The following is a 17,291-nucleotide window of genomic DNA, read 5'->3' as shown; positions in this document are numbered from 1 at the left end:
GGCCCTGTCCATTCTTGCGTTCCTTTCCTTTCCAACGTGCCCAGGTTCCAGCACTCCCAGCATACCTCACTGCCACTCCTGCATGGGTAATGATGGTTCTACCAGTGAAGGGGAGCTGCCTGAGGCCAAATGAAGCAAGCCAGGACTTCAAGGGGCACAGCGGGAGGAGAAGCACTGCTCAGAGCCCTCACTCAGTCATCAGAGGGGGCTGGCGACTCCTATCACCAGCTTATATTTTCCAGCTTCTGAAGTTCTTTTAAAGCTACAGGGTCCGAAAACTTGTCTCTCTGGTCAAGAAAAAAAGTCCTGAAATATTCAATACTTTGTGCAGGCCTTGAGATGTCCCCAAAGGATTTGTTCCATAGAAACCTGTTGCCATCAGACGCTAGGGTCTTGGAGGTAGGCAGGGACTGGGAGGGTGGACTCCACTTACAAAGCAAGGAATGCAGACAAAGGGGCAGCCACATCCACAGCTGTGGACTCCATCCCAGGAGTCCCCACTCCCAGGGCAGAACACTCCACCCTCAGCCCCAGCAGCCCATTCCCTGGCCATGACAGCCTCAACAAGGGCATCACAATGGGCTCCAGTGTGGCTGCAACCGGGAGACTGGGGAGCCCCACATCTAGAGAAGATGTCATCGGGCTCTTGGGGCGGGTGAGCTGCTGTGGGCTGCCAAGGCTAATGCCTGGGCCCTGTGGGTGGCATAATGTAGCATTCACCCCCTCTCCACGCTGCGGAGAGGGGACAGGCGGAACAATCCGGACTCTGTTGGCCAAGTCCTAGGGAAGATGCATATGAGGGGAGAGGTGACCCTCATGACTGCTGCCCCCGCCTCCCAGACCTGACACATGCATATTCATGAGTTGGCAGGGACCGCTCCCAGCGATTGCACTGAGGAAGAGGCCTGGCAGTGCTGGTCCACACTTGGGGTGCTGTGTGTGCTATCTGGTAGACTACTTCAGGCGGTGAACCACGGGACTCCAAGAAGTACCTTCAAACACACAGACTATTGGCGGCGTAGGGTGGGGGCTGGCGGGAGGGGGGACTCCTCCTTTGCTTGCCCCATGCACAGAGCTGTCAGCGGAATCTCAGATCCAAGCCCAGTGTTGCTACTCCCTCCTCAGTGGGAGCCAACAGCACTCTCTCCACCGTATCTATCCATCCTGGCTTGGCTTCATGGCATGGACTGCGGGCCCGCAGAGGGTCGATCCTCCCATCTCACACGGGCTGCGTTTCCCAAGTCCTCATCATGCCTGGCTCTTCCATGAGGCTCCCTTAACGAAGCTCTTTAGGTAAAGCCTCACCGTGTCAGACTTTCAGGGTCCAGGGTCATGACTTTGGCTACAGAGTATACGGCCAAAGGCTGAACCGGAACTTGGGCACCTGTCCTTTTGTTTCATCAATAAGTGTTGGCCCCGGACTCACACACACCATCGTTTTTGTAGCGATTTATTCTAGACTCACAGATATTTTGGTATTTTAAATGTTTCCTTGCCTGTTGCAGCACACCCAGCTTCAGTCCCCAGGCAGTAGAACTGCACACACACACACACACCGAGCCAAAGAAATTACACCACTGCTCTGCAGCTGGCCTCCTGCAGGCTTCTACCTAGGCTCCGGCCAGTATTTTGCTGCCAGACACATGCCTAGCAGGGCCTTACCTGCCTCTCTGACATGATGTAGAGTTGCTCACGGTCCTTGGAGAAGGCCATGTCCCGGAGGACAGGACCGGGGTCCACCACCTGCACGGTCTCGTACTGGAGAGCGTTGCCCCTGGGCCCATCTACCCGGATCTGTACAAAAGAGGAGAAAGAGAGCCAATGTGAGTTCCGATTCTGTGCTGACCCAACTGTAAGCCAGAGTCCCTCCCAACAGCCAAGGGAGAGGCAGTGAGCTCCATCTTGACAGTGCTCAGTGGCTCAGTGGCCAAGGCCAAGGAGCAGGAGCAATGCAAGCCCACCATGGGGCTCCTGATGGGAACGCCAAGGGGAAGGGGAAGGGAGGGGCCAAGCTGGGCCTCGCCAAGAGTCGCAGGTTGGAGTCCCTGAGGGCTCGCTGCTCTTTAGAGAAGAGGACAGGGCTGGTGTTGGGGAGAGGCTGAGGATTGAAGTTTGAGAAGACACTTGGAGCTGCTAGCGTGTCACTCCACATGGGAAAGCCAGTGATGTACCACATGGGCTAGCAGGGATGTGCAGGTGCAGCTGTGAGCTAACTCCTTGATGCTGCCACCTGGATATCACTGATGTACCTTGGAGGGGACCAGGCAGGAGGTCAACTCCAGAAGTTTCACCTCGAGTGGTCTCTTTCTGGCTACTGACACCACTGGCTTATAATTCAGGGTCCTAGATGTCCCATTCGTGTCCCCGGGGAGAAAGACGTGGGCATTACAGGAAAATGCATTTCAGGCATGAGTCATCCCCGAACTTCTGGGAACACTTAGCAAAGCGGATCGTCCCCAGGCCACCAGGAAGTCCTTCCCAGAACTGCCTGGACAATGTGTGTGTAACAGCAAGAGACCTTTGCCCATGCTCCTGTGACTGAGAACAAGCCTAGAGAAGACACGAGCTTCCCAACTGGACACAGTGCTTGTCTGGGTCCCGGGTGCTAGCCTAGGTCTCTAGAACCATCATAAGTCTGAGCGCATGGGTCCAACAGGACTACTGCCCAGTGCTAGTAACACATGCTGGGGGCAAACACTACTGAGAATGTGGCCAGGTCACAGCTGGGGGACCACCAGACTCCAAACCTGACCAGGTACCATCAGGGTAAGACTCTGGGTACTCAAGGTGTAACATTAGAGATTTAAATAAAAAAACTAAAGAAGAAATTATATTCCAAATATCCCGTTAAGTACATTAATTTTGAATTTTAACATACAATTTAAGAAAAGATTTATTTATGTATTTGAAAGGCAGGGTGACAGAGAGAAGGGGGAAAGAGGGAGAGGCAGAGGGAGAGGGAGAGGGAGAGGGAGAGGGAGAGGGACATCTCCCATCCAATGGCTCACTCCCCAGTGGTCACAATGACTGAGACTGGGCCAGGCTGAAGCCAGGAGCCTGAAACTCCATCCCAGCCCCTCACGTGGGTGGCAAGGGCCCAAGCACTTGGTCCATCCTGCACTGCCTTCCCAGGTGCACCACTGGCCCTGACATGTAATGTTAACCTCGCAACAGATCAAAGAGAATAAGAGAGTACACAGAGGCACCAAATTACAGACAGGACACCCATTAATGACAAGTGCCCTCATCAGGCCACTGGAACATCAGTGGCTCGTCATCAGCTCCCATATAGCTAACTTTGTGGTTTATGTGTTTGCTCCAAGCTCTGGTTGTTTTGAAGTTTCCGAGACACCTGGTGCTAGGAGGCGGTTTTGTTCCTGATTCTTCATCGACACGGTCCTCTCCATCACATGGGTTAGCATGCATTTGTCAGGGCTGGTGTGGCCTCTCCGGCTTCCACTCTCACCTTCTGGGTGGCACTGACCCCGCTCCTGCTTGCTGAGGTTGTCCCTGATGTCCCTATTATCAGTGGACGAAAATGAGACCCGGGCACACAGAGCAAGTGGCCTGAGCCAGAAAGTGTGGGGATAAAATTAGAATCCAGCTGTGACCATGAAGTCTGCTTCCCCGAGAGACCTTGCTCCTGGAGGGACTTCCCGTGTGCCTCCAAGTGGGTGTCACCTGAAGACAGGGGGCTGAGGTCGGGGGCCATCTCTTGTCTCCATGGTTCCAAGACTTTCTCTAGCTAGTCCTGATTTTTTTTAAGTCTTTACTTATTTAGTCTCACTTTCTTTGAAAGGCAGAGGGAGAGGGGGAAAGGGAGAAAGGGAGAGAGGGGGAGGGGGGACAGAAAGGGAGAGAGGGAGAGAGGGGGAGGGAGGAAGAGGGGGAGAGGGAAAGAGAGGGGGAGAGGGGGAGAGAGAGGGGGAGAGGGGGAGAGAGAGGGAGAGAGGGAGGGAGGAGAGAGGGAGAGGGGGAGAGAGAGACAGAGGTCTTCTATATGCTGGTCAGGGTTGGGCCAAGCTGAAGAGAAGAGGCTGGGACTCCAACCAGGTCTCCCACATGGGTGGCAGGGACCCAGCGACTTAAGCCATCATCTGCGGCACTTCAGCAGGAAGCTGTAATCCAAAGTGGAGGAGCTGGGACGAGAACGCAAGCGCTCTGCTATGGGATGCTAGAGTCCCAACCGGCGTCCTAATCATTGTGCCAAACAACTACTCCCACCCTTGAGTTGGATGCTCAATGCTTTTTTTCACTACATAAATATTTATTTTTAACATGAACAAATAAATGAACGGCTGAAGGCTCCTCTTTGCCGACTTCCCGTTAAGCTCATGGAAACAGCACCAACAACAAAAATGGGGTTGAAGGAATTAGAGGGCGGCGTTTAGCCCCGAAAATGGAAATCCCTTAGGTTCCTGGAGCTCTCCTTCTGCACCTACCCAAGCCATCCGATGTCCGTACCGGCCAGGTCCGCACTTAATCTGAATGAAATGGGAGCTCGTGCAAAACCAATTGGGATTACCACCCGAGTCTGACCGTGCCGTGATGGCCTTGGCCCCCAGCCCAGCCAGACTTCAACCTCCTGGAGCTGGGGGAGAGGGTGACGCTGAGTGTCCTGGCTCGCCTCCAGCCTCCGCAGGCTGCACACGAGCAGGCTCCGTGGGGAATGCTAGCGGAACAAAGTCCCATCCAGGGCCCCTTGCTCTGATCCCCAGAGGAAATTGAATTCGGTGCCTGAGTGGTCTTCCTGATTACACGTCTCCCATGTCCTTGCTCTTCGGGGTGGGGTGATGTGCTGGTGCAGGTGGGCGTCAGAGGACGCCAGGGGCAGAGGGGTGGAGGAGGCAGGGACAAGGGAGCACTGCTCAGGTGAGTTTCCAAGACCTGATCATCCCTGGGGGAGCTGCACGGGTCATGTACCGCCCACACCCACCACTGACCCACACTGTCGGGGTGGGAGTAAGCCTCCCCAACCCCCACCTCCCCAGCCCACAACTTTCCAGAAAACAGGAGACAAAGCATTCGCTTCTCCATCTGCTAAAAGAATTCTCCCCAGACATGGAAAAGAGGAGTGTGCGGTGGGGTCCGTGGAATGTTCAATGTTTAATCCTGAAGTTCAGTGACGGGGTAGAGGGGGGACCAGCTGCTAGCTCTTGGGTCCTCACAGACACAGACAGCAACAAGAGCTGTTGATGACTACTGGGTGTCGGGTATGGGGTGAGGCATTTCATACACATCTAACTTCTTGTTTAAATCTCCTAGCTCTGTAAAGGAAGCATCAGTATCAGCTAACCCACACGCCCGAGGTCACCCATCTAGTGCCCGGTACAGCCCAGAACTCTTACTGGGGTCTGATGGAGCTCAGTGTCCAGTCTGAATCAACAGCAAACGTGTTGAACCCGTCCTAGTGGGCGTGCAAACTCCCATCGCTTCTAGGAGTGAAAGTAGCTGGTGTCAAACAAGCAGCACCCAGGGACATAGAAGAACCACCTCTTTACCAACTGCAAAAACACTCTTAAGTCACACTGTCTCAACTGATGGCCGTGCAATATTTTATGATGTTGGCTGCCCGCATAATCATGTTACTGAAGAAGCCAGCAAGCAGGGGGCTTCTCTGCACCTTGCTCCAAGTTCAATGCCACACCAAGGTCGGGCGGGACTGGAACCCAGGTCTCCTGCCTCCTTGCTCAGCACTTGCCTCTTAGCTATTTGGATTTTCCGAAAACCCTCTGATAAGGTTCTGGCTGAAAAGGTATTTAAAAATAATGAGTCTCTGTGGGACTTTGGGCAGTTTGGCCGCGGAGAGAGACTGACTTAATGACAGGAAAAGCCATTTTCTGTGTCGAGCAGTGGGTCTGGAGTCTCCTCCAGCACAAATGTTAGGATGGGTCCCCCTTAATATTTCCTGTAACAGCTCTGCAGGGAGGAGCAGGAGGATGTGCACGTGATTGTCAGCTCGTTGGGATAACAAGAAGCCCCACCACAGAGAGCAACTCCGGAAAGATGCTCCGCCCTCTGTGGGGGCTGGATGTGAGGGACAGATGGCCACAGGGCCACGGGACCGAGTCCCATGGGGTCACGCCTGTCGCATTCAGCACAGTTCCTGAGACATGGCTGGCAACTCCCAGTCCGCCCTGCTCCAGGAGAGGGGCAGGGGCAAGAAAGGGGCCTCAGCGCCGCCATCTACTGCTCCCAATTCTCAGGGCAGTCTAACGGGCAAGAAAATGCCAGGCAGCCCTCCACCAGGGTTCCAGGGAAAACAGAAGGCGGTGTCCGGCCTGGCCAAGCTCCCTGGAGCACGGGCGATCACAGCCAGTCCTCTCCTCCTAAGGGGGACGCGCAGCCCAGAGGCCTGCAGCTCCAGAACCACACAGCAAAGGCAGGTTGCAAAGAAAGGGTGGAGAGGCCAGATGGCGGGAGTCACACTGGCCAGAGCAGAGGACAAGCCGAGGCTTGCCAGGTGACGGTGTCAAGCGGTAGGATTGAGTGACACCTCTGGATCATCCAACAGTGAGAAGGGGTGGAAACAAACGGATTTTCTTTTCCAGGCAGAAAATGTAAGTGACCAATTGCAGGTGCTGGTGAATGTCTGAGGTTGCCACCATGCCGGGAACCACATCGCAGCACTGTTGTGTCACCCGACGCTGGGATGCAGCACACGCTCAGCCGGCACCTGCCCTGCAGGGGTCGGACGCCGCTGCTTCTGGGCTCAGCACCAGGTTGTGGGGGTGAAGATGGTGCGGCCCCGCCTGCCTTCTGAGAAGGCTGCCTCCTAGGGGCACTGGACGTCACACAAGAGGGCCACGTGGCCAACTCGTGGTAGGGGGTGTGCAGGGCCAGCATTCACTCTTCCCAGGAAATCCAGCGGGCCGACTAGGGTGTCACGCAGGGTGAGCGAGGCTACTGGGCAGTGGCACGTGGGCGTGTCCCAGGACAAGGGGCTACCAACACAGCGCCAACAATCATGGAGTGGGAAAGACAAAACACAGCAAGTCCCATCAGGCTCACTCAAAAGCCGCCACAGGAGACAGAACCCCTTGTCGGCAGGAAGACTGACCTAAGTAGCAAAACTAGTGATACAACAGATTTTACCAAGACATAGCATCCTGAATGGAGTATTTCAAAATACTTAGTACAGGGGATTTTGAATGTTGTCAGCACAGGCAAGTGATAAATGTCTAAAGCAGTAGGTATGTCAGTTACCCTGACCTGATCATTGTACATTGTACACGTGTACTGAAATGTCACCCTGTACCCCATAAGTCTGTATGATGTGTATGTGTCAATTAAAATTAAAAAAAAAAAAGATTGGGGGCTGGCGTCATGGTGCAGTGAGTTAGAATGCATCCCGTATCAGAGTGCCAGTTTGTGTCCTGGCTACTCTGCCTCAAATCCAGTTCCCTGATACAGCTTCTGGCTAACGTACCTGCGAAGGCAGCAGATGATGGCCAAAGCACTTGGGCCCCAGCCACCCATGTGGGAGACCCGGATGGAGTTGCTGGCTCCTGGCTCAGCCCTGGCAATTATTGCAGGCATGTGTGGAGTGAACCAGTAGATGGAAAAATCTTGCTCTGTCTCTCTTCTCTCTGTCACTCTGCTTCTCACATAATAAGCAAATAAATAAATAAGCTTTTAAAAAAATTTTAAAAGGAGCCATTTAAAAAAAAAATCAAACGTGCAAAGGGCCGATCTCCAGACATCTGGAGAAGGCTGCTCGACAGGATTCTCTGTGGTGTGATCTCTTCAGTGCTCTCCCTGCTGACAGTTCGCAGTCCAGCAGGCTGCGTGCGTGACTTTTCAGCTGACAGACTAAGTACTGTGGCGTGCGGAGTGTGGAGCAGAGGGAAAGACGAGAGGAAAAGAGAGGAAACACACACAAACCCCTGACAGGAAGGGGAGATCAAAAACACAAAAACAGGTATCAGAGGGGGGTAATGAGGAGGGGGATGGATGGAGCAGACTGGGTGTCAGTGTGTACTCAGGGGCAGGGAGCGGTGCCCCTCCGGGCCTCGTCCTAGCCCTGATGGAATGTTCTAGAACAGCGTTAGAAGAAATAGGTGAGCCATCAGTGTGGATCATATATGCCTTTTAAAATTTTTGAAGTAGCTGTATTAAAAAAAAGACAGGTAAAATTAATTTTCATAAAGTGTATTCCCTTATGTGATTATCTAACATGTATACGTAATATATACATTAACATGTATACAATGGTAACAGTCACTGAGCTATTCTACACTATTTTTCCCACATGCAGTCTGTGACTCCTGGGCTGTATCTTGCACGTACATCTCTCTGGGGACCAGTGCATTTCAGGGGTTCTCTGCGTGGCCGGTGAGACCCAGGCTGTGCCCTTTCCCACAGTCCTCCAGTCAAGAATTTTGCTCAGTGACGATCCCCCCTGGGGTGCCCACAGCAGAGTTCTGCATGCCCTCTTCCCTGCCACAACACCTTGGTGTCTCCCAGGGACTGTCCGCCCACAGGGTCATGCGGTGTGCCCCTGGACCGTGCTTTGGTGGTGCCCACAGGCCATGAGAGGCAGACAACCGACCCCAGACAGTCAGTATGCTCTGCAGCTCGGGTCTGGTTCTGCTCCAGGCGCACCGTACACAGCCAGGCCTGGTCTCTGCATGTTCTGGGCATGCCCCCTGCGTGGTTGGGCTTCCAGCACTCAGCTGTGGTCAGCACATTGGACAGCTGTTCATGGGAGAGCACCCACCACGTGGACTCCCACATGTGCCAGGCAACACTCCTAGGGGAGGTGGGAGAGCGCCCGGATGGCAGTGGGCATATGAGGCCTGGCACAAGGGGTAACTAGCAACCACAGGGATGTGTGTCAACCACATCCAACGTTCCTACATAAATAAGCATGGCAAAGGCAGGCCAGGCCACATCAGGACTCAATGACTGAACATCTTTGTGCCTGCACCACATGGCAACCTCCATCACAGCATTGCGTGGCACCGTTCCCTGCTCGTGGCTTACCAGGGACAACCTTCACACGCTACGCTGGGGGCCCAGGCGTCCCTGCCCACCATCCTCCACAGCCTCTGAGTCTTCAGCCGGGGACCTTCTGAGGCAGCCAGCCCCTCCCTCCAGCCCCTGCGGCACCCTGCCCACTCCCCAGTCAACACAGCACCTAGCTGCGTCCCTGGCACGGTGCGTCTCAGAGCCGCCAGGCGGACAGCTATTGAAACATCAGCAGGGTGGCCTCTGCAAAGGCCAGCCGTCCAGGGAGCTCCTGGCAGCCGCTTGTTTGTTCACTGGGACATTATCTGGGCCGGGTTGTTTATTTACATCCATTGAAGGATTGAACAATAAATATCATCTCCCAGTAGCAGGCAGATGCTTGCACTAGAGCACTCTGGCTGTCGTCTTGCTTGGAATAATCTCCCTAATGAGCAAACAGTGCCACTCATCCCTCCAGGCGTGGGCCACCTCTGCCCTGCCCCCTCCTCGCTCACTGCACGTCCTCCCCATGGTCAGGGCTACACCTGCCATTTCTGTGCCAGGCCTGGGTGTAAGCAGGAAAGGGAGGGGCTTATCTGTTACAGGGAAACAGAGCAGGAAGTAGAGATGGAGCAGAGAACCACAGGTGCCAGCACCACTGGGAGTTTCCCATCCTGACCTCATACCTCTAAGGGGGAGGCATGGGGCTGGGCAGCCTGGAGTTGGGCTGGGAGGATGGCGGGGCCTCTCTCACAGGGCCAGGGTGGAGGGGTCTTGGGCAGGGCCTGCCCACGGGGGAGGCCACATCATGATGACGCTCGGTCAATGAGTCGTGATGTGGACTGGCCGCAGTCGGGCCTTCAGTGCCCAGGAGCTGGAGGGACTCCTGTGCAATGACATGCGTGCCAGTCGGTGTGCAAAGGGGAGACTTCTCCAGGACAGCCAAGGATGGGGCCCCAAGGTGGGAAGTGAGGGTCCTGGCCCAGTCCTTCCTGACTCTCTGAGGTGTCCTGGCCTCTGTCCCAGTCTAGTCCTGGCACCGACTACAGCAGAAGTGGGGGTGAAGCTCCTTGGTGAGGAGTGAGGGGCCAGGCTCGACCTGGTGCTCCGCGGGGCTATCTTTAGGGAGGGGACATAAAATGAGCCATCTGAGTCCAAGCATGTGGCTTAGTCAGTTGACCCCAAGGGCTCGGATGTAGCCATGGCAACGGTCCCCCAGAACCTTGCCATGAAGCTGAGGAAGCCGGTGAGGGCAGAAGTGAATCAGCATGTTATAGTGAGTGGAAGCTGCACACAGTAGGTGCTCGCTTGTTGCATGAATGAATGACCTGAGATGGGCAGGTGTTGTGGTGCAGCAAGGTTAAGTCCTCACCCAGGACACTGGCATCCCATATGGGTGCTGGTTCGAGTCCCGGCTGTTCCACTTCCTTTTTTTTAAGATTTATTTATTGTACTTGAAAGTCAGAGTTACACAGAGAGAGGAGAAGGAGAGAGAGAGAGAGAGAAAGGTCTTCCATCTGATGGTTCACTCCCCAATTGGCTGCAATGGCCAGAGCTGCACCAATCGGAAGCCAGGAGCTTCTTTCGGGTCTCTCACGCGGGTGGAGGGGCCCAAGGACCTGAGCCATCTTCCACTGCTTTCCCAGGCCACAGCAGAGAGCTGGACAGGAAGTGAGGCAGCCGGTCTCAAACTGGCGCCCATATGGGATGCCGGCACTTCAGGCCAGGGCGTTAACCCGCTGTGCCACAGCGCCGGCCCCTGCTCCACTTCTGATTCAGCTCCCTGCTGATGCACCTGGGAAGGCAGCAGTGGCGGCTCAAGTGCTTGGACCCCTGCCACCCATACAGGAGACCAGCCCCCTGGCTTCGAGCTGGCCCAGTCCCGACTGTTGTGGTCTGTCTCTTTCTCTTCCTTCCCCCTACCCCATCCTTCCCCACTGTAACTCTGCCTTTCAAATAAATAAATCTGAATAAAAAAAGAATGACCTAAGAAGTGAACTCGGGGCCTGAATTGCCATAGTTGCAACTATTGGCTGTATATACATTCTCTCTCTCTCTCTCTCTCTCTCTCTCTCTCTCTCACACACACACACACACACACATGCAATGCACATACATGCCTTCTCTGTCTCTGAAGATGGGGTCATGTCGCAGCTCAATACCACTCTTGAACTTGCCAGGTGTGACTATGAGAAGTGATGGAAAGTGAGTGACTCACCTTCCACAGTGGTGAGGAGCATGGGCAGGGTGTGGTGGGCTCTGGGGAAGACAGGCAGTCGTGGGATGAAGTTGCTGGAGCCCAGCCCCTGGCCGGAGTCTGAGTCAGGCTCTTAGAGAAGGGCCTCATCTCCATGTCCCCCATGGAGGAGTGGCCTCATGTTGGGGTCTGTGGGCCTGGATGGCCTGTAGGCTTCTGAGAGGACCCTGGGCCAAGGTGGTTCCCTACCGGCCCATGCACCTGGCCATGGCCAACCTTCCCATCACTCCACATCGCAGGCATCTGAGAAGAAAACTTCCCTCAGTGCCACCTTCAATCTCCCCAGAGCTTTGGTGTAGAGTCACCCCCCTCTCCCAACACCTGGAGCCTCCCCCGGCACGCTTTTTTGTCCTCCTAGTGCTTGTCACTAGTTCTGACAGGCTCTGCAGTCACCCGTCACTGTGGCGTGTGTCTTCCTTGCTAGAATGGCACATGCCACAAAGGCAGGGATCTTCATCAATGGGTCTCTCCCAAACCCATGAACGGTGCACGCGGCAGGTGCTCACTCCATATGGGTTGGACACATGAATGAATGAATGAATGAGTCAATGAATGAAAACACCTGGGTAACTCATCAGCCCCTCTCTCTTCCTCAAGACACAGACTCCCAACAGCATAGTGAGGGCCCCACAGTGGGCACTGTTGTAATGGGGAGGGTCAGTGGCAAAAGCAGCACTGGAGCTAACCAGCCGGCCTGCACTGGACTCTACTGCAGGCCACACTGTGGCCCCAGCCTGGAGTCTGGAGGCCACAGAGGCGGGCAGAGACCTGTGCTCCTTCATCTTTCCCCGGATAGTGCTGTGCGGGTGCTCTGGTTTGACTTCCTGCTTCCATCCCGCATACAGGGGGCACCAGGGGAACCGTGAGGGTGCAGACTGGGGCTCATCAGACAGCCGGGGCAGGTGCACGAAGCCCTCTCCATGTCACCACACAGTGCCAGCACAATTGGCCCCTTTGGGTCTCCCACGACACTCAAAGCCCAGTGCTGACTTCAAGGCAGCCCTGGGATTTGTGCCCTGCATTGTCCCAATCAGACAAACTGGGGACAGTGGCTTGCAAGCCTTGCCCCCAACCCTGGGCTCCACCTGCTTGGGTAGTGACACAAAGAATCCGATATAACCCCAGAAGAAAAACACACTAGAGAAAGAAGAAGGGGAGTCTGCCTGGTTGACCTGGAGCAAGTACCATGTCCAGAGCAAGACATTTCCAGCACGTTCTATCATAAAACTGCCTCTCTTGTCACCCCTTTCCGAGAGACTCCATGGAGAGCATTGTGTGTTGAGGGTTCCAGGCGGGGCAGCTGCCTCAGGACCCTGGAGTCACCACTCCCTGGAGTAGCCTGAACCCTAAAACGTCTGTTGGCAATTTCCCATCTGCTTCTGCCAGAAAGGAGCCTGGACAGCCTGCCCCTACTCCTGGGAAGACACAGACAATTGAATGGACAGTTAATTCACCACCTGCCATGTGCTAGGTACCGTGCCATGTACTTTACACGCATCAGCTCCTCCTGGTGCCTGGCAGATGGGCCCTGCTCACCCATGGGATCAGGCCAGAGGCCTGAGGCGGGCGCATGGGCAGGCAGCAAGTTGGGTACCCCCAACTCTGACACGTGTGCACCGTGCTTCCGCCAAGACCGTGCTCAAGTTTTCTGAGCGTCACTATTCTCATATGAAAACAGAAATAATAATAACCATGGCATATCATTGTGCTTGGTGTTGTATGACTCTGATGATGTCCCAAGCGTGGAAAATACTTAGCGGGACACAAGGTAATGGTTAAGTTTCAATATATGTTAGCAACTACTTCTACACAACTGTGCCCCTGCTAACAGGTGGACCTCTGTAATCTCCATCCTCCCCACGAGGAGCAGCAACCCTGAGTGCTACAGAAAGAGGACTTAGAAGGCAGGGCCCACAGATGGGGCTTCCAATGCCCAACAAAGTCATCCAGGAGCTGGGAGGAGAGAAGAGGGCAGCTCTGGGCTGCCTGTGGCCACCTACAGAAGGGACAATGGTGAGCAGAGGGCAGGGAACAGTGCACGGGAGATTCTGTACTGATGGACTGTGCATGGATGGATTCCGCATGGATGGACTGTGCAGGTTGGCATCCCACCAGCACAGACCTGGAGGCCTCCCCCAGCTGCCCCCAGCTGCAGGAAGGGCCCAAGACAGGCAGTAACTCTGCAGAGGAGGATGAAAGCAGCTACAGGACAGGCAGCAGGGGCATCTGCGAGGACCCAGAAAGGGCAGTGAGCCCAAGTTGGGGCCAGCCAGGCACTGAGCAGCAGCAGGGCTGCTTCCTATAGGGGAGGCAGGGTCCCCAAAGGGCATCAGCATAGAGACAGGGACCCAGACCTGGGGCCTCAGTCCTCAGGTACATGTCCCTTCTGCCTCCTTCCGTGGCTCTCACAAGCCACCCCCACGCCTGCCCCTCCCAGCCACGGGCAGTGGGTTAATGCCAGAAAGATCCACTAAGCCCCAGGAACAGAGGTGTGTTCTGAGGCAGGGGCTGGCGTGCAGTCAGCAACTGTCTTCTGCAGGAAACCCAGCCTCGCCTGGGCTGAGGGGTGGGGCCCAGCAGCTGCTCGGAGCAGCTGTATCCCAACCAGGAGACACCCTGCTGGTGGGGCTGAAAGACTAGAAACACACGGACGCTTGCATGAGCTGCTCCGGGAGCCTAAGACCTCCAGGTGCTGACTCGGAGCAAGGAAGCTTCACACCCAGAGCGCTGCACAGAGTAGACTCCGTACCGAGCAACTTCCTGTCCGGTAGCCCAACACTTGCCAATCACTGGCCATCTAAGCATGGTTGGAACAGTCTCCAGGCATTGGCCAGGATCTTCCCTGCTTCTTCCAGGGCTCAGCCGGATTTCTCAGCCACAGTTCTGCTCAACCCTTTCCCTCTCCCCCTCCGTTCCCCTCCCCTCCGTTCCCCTCCCCTCCCTCCCCCTCCCCTCCCCTCCTCTCCCTTTCCCTCCCCTTCCCTTCCTTTTCGCTCTGCTTCCTCCCAACCGATCTGTATTCACCAGTCCCTCTGAGGCTGGCCCAGGTGCTCCTACAAAGGCTTTCTCTCCGACACCCACCGAGTCCCATGGCTCCCCAAGCTGCCTGCACCCAGCCCTCACTTAGCACTGCCCCGTGCTCCGGCTTGCACGGGGGCTTCTCGTTCTCTCCCTGCATGCTTCACGCGTGTTTTGTTTCAGCTGCAAGATCGGTGACATCTTGAGGGCAGCTCGGCGGCATGGGGCTTTAGCATGGGCTGGAGCTGCGGGCCAAGCTCAATTCCGGGTCCTGCAACCTCAGGCAGGGTTTGCCAAACGTGTTTGGCATCCACCAGTGAATATGGGGCTCGGACTCCCGGACACAGAGCTGCTGCGAGGATTTCATCGGGTGAGCCACGAAACGCACTCTGTCGGGTGCCTGGCCTACGCCAGTAATAAATGTGTGTGTGTCTGTGACTCATCACTAGTTAGTATGAGTTAGCTAGTTAGCATGCGGAGAAGGTGACCGAAGGGGAGGATGAAGATGATGTCACAGCTCCTCCAGCAGGGCCTCCCCCCGCAGCCCTGTGAACACCTCTTGCTTAATACCTGTTTACTAAGTTAACAAATGAACACATGAGCTCCGCCGACAGTGGGAAAAGACGAAAATGGCCCCAGGGTCCTCAGAGACCCTGGCCCAGGCTTCCGTGTCTTTGATTTCCTGTCCTTGAAGGGTCACTAGTTCCAACACCCAGGGCCTCGGCAGCAGCCAGCCCTGCGTCGTGGAGACTGTTCCAGGCTGGGACCCAGCATTGCTTAGCCCTTAGGCACTGCTGGCCAATTTCCTAGACAAACACACACCTAGGGAGCATCAGACAAGTGCTCGACAAGTCGCTGCGGCATCTGGTGTCTGCAAGGAGCCCTCTGTCCGTCCTTGCCCTGTAGCCTCAAGAAGCTTCTGGGGTACCAGCCCTGTCCCCAGGGCCATGTGGCTGCAGCCCAAGGACAGCTGTGTGTGTGTGTGTGTGTGTGTGTGGCTAAGAACAGCCTCTGTTTATTTAGTACAAAGGACAGGGGAGAATACGGTTCCTCAGACAAGCTGGGGAGGGGTGGTCTCCCTCCATCAGCCCCTTACCCTAAGGCACCTCCTCTTGGGAAACACGCTGGGTTTGAGTGATGCCACCCAGCCTCTACCTGAGGTACCAGTGGACTCGCACACGTCTGAGATGGTCAAGGATTCACACCATGCTCACTTGAGATTACAGGAGGATTTCCAAGTAGCCCTGGCTCCTGAGCCATCCGGGATATTTGCAGGGCAAGGGAGACAAATGAGGTCGGATGTAAGTGCTCCACGCACGCCACGCTGTCAGCGACCCAGCTCAGGTATCACGGAGCATGGAAGCCATCAACACTCCCGTGTGCTCCCACGCTACTCTGTACACAGCCTGCCCGTGGCACTACTCCCACGCACTATGGCCTGGGCTCCCTGCCCCTTGTCCATGAGCACATTCCTCGCAGGGCTCCTGTCCTCTTAGTCTTGCCCAAGCTCACGCAGTCAGCCAGGGGAGCCCCAGACGGCAGCGGGCCTGGGCTCAGTAACATTCACGTCCAGTGAGACACCACCGTGCACCTAGCAATAATGTTCTCTATCATGGAGCAAAACACTTCTGGAGCTTCTGCCAGGGTGGGCTTCTCTTCCAGACATTGCTTTGTCCTCCCTGGTCTTCCCCCGTTCCCCAGCCCAGCCACTGGTCCATCCAAACATTGTGGGTTTTATTTGTCTGTTTGTTATTATTATTTTTTTTTGACAGGCAGAGTGGATAGTGAGAGAGACAGAGAGAAAGGTCTTCCTTTGCCATTGGTTCACCCTCCAATGGCCGCCGTGGCCGGCGCGCTGCGGCCAGCGCATCTCGCTGATCCGAAGGCAGGAGCCAGGTGCTTCTCCTGGTCTCCCATGTAGGTGCAGGGCCCAAGCACTTGGGCCATCCTCCACTGCACTCCCTGGCCACAGCAGAGAGCTGGCCTGGAAGAGGGGCAACCGGGACAGAATCCGGCACCCCGACCGGGACTAGAACCCGGTGTGCCAGCGCCGCAGGCAGAGGATTAGCCTGTTGAGCCACGGCGCCGGCTTGTTTGTTTTTTACTAGTAGCCATGATGACAATGAGACACTTGGAACTGCCATGGACAAGGACCCAGAGATTCATGAGTCCCTGGGCGAAGCCTGCAGAAGCTCCTCAATCCAAAATCTGCTCCAAAGTCCCCCGCACCCCATCCTGGCGCTGGGAAGGACAGCCCTATCCTGATGACGTCACCATTCAGGGCTGGAAGGCACAGAAGAGAGGTCTGGCTGTGACAGCACAAAGGGTCTTTTGACCACTCTGTGTCTCTGTGAAAACCACAGGGAAGGGGCTGGGAGCCTCCCCCGCCATCAGTGGAGAGGCCTAAAGACATGCTCAGCAAGACAGACAGGTGACCTTTGACCCAGTGAGGGAGAGCCCAGAAAAGGAGGGGAGTGCAGAGTGAAGGGCCTTCCAGGAAGAAACATTACTACCACGTGGCTGGGTGGGAGACGCATGCTGCCAGCAGCACGTGGAGTTAATTGCAGAGAAATGCATTTTAGAATACGATATTGGAAAACCATCCTCGCTGTCGCTGGCCAGTGCGACTACAATTACTTATACGGCATCAGCAAAGCCTGGGTGTTTCAGAGCAGTTAAACCATTGATCTCACAGCTCCGGGCACTGAGCAACACCCACAGCCATGAGGCCTGCTGCTTGGGAACTGTCGCTCCCCACTTTCAGATGTGCAAAAACTGAGACCAACAGAGTCACATGGAATGGCAGAGTCTGTGGCTGGAACATCGACACAAGTCATAATATATTAATAAAATATGGCTGGCGCTGTGGTATAGTGGGCTAAGCCTCCCCCTGTGGTGCTGGCATCCCATATGGGCACCAGTTCTGGTCCCGGCTGCTCCTGTTCTGATCCAGCTCTCTGCTATGGCCTGGGAAAGCAGTAGAGGATGGGCCAAGGCCTTGGGCCCCTGTGCCCACATGGGAGACCCAGAAGAAGATCCTGGCTCCTGGCTTCTGATTGGCCCAGCT

At 55.4% G+C, this 17,291-nt stretch overlaps 1 protein-coding gene across 1 annotated transcript in view; it reads right to left on the bottom strand.

Annotated features, from left to right (window-relative positions):
- PLXNA4 (plexin A4) overlaps window positions 1-17,291 on the bottom strand; it is a 420,485-nt gene that overhangs the window by 148,240 nt on the left and 254,954 nt on the right. The window contains exon 4 of the mRNA XM_062198967.1: window positions 1,663-1,794. Coding sequence (XP_062054951.1) covers window positions 1,663-1,794 — 132 coding nt within the window. The remainder of the gene's footprint in view (window positions 1-1,662; window positions 1,795-17,291) is intronic.

This window comes from Lepus europaeus, chromosome 1 (assembly GCF_033115175.1).
Source record: "Lepus europaeus isolate LE1 chromosome 1, mLepTim1.pri, whole genome shotgun sequence".
Classification (NCBI taxonomy): domain Eukaryota; kingdom Metazoa; phylum Chordata; class Mammalia; order Lagomorpha; family Leporidae; genus Lepus; species Lepus europaeus.
The sequence above is the reverse complement of the archived record's forward strand: the minus strand, read 5'-3'. Positions and strand labels throughout refer to the sequence as shown.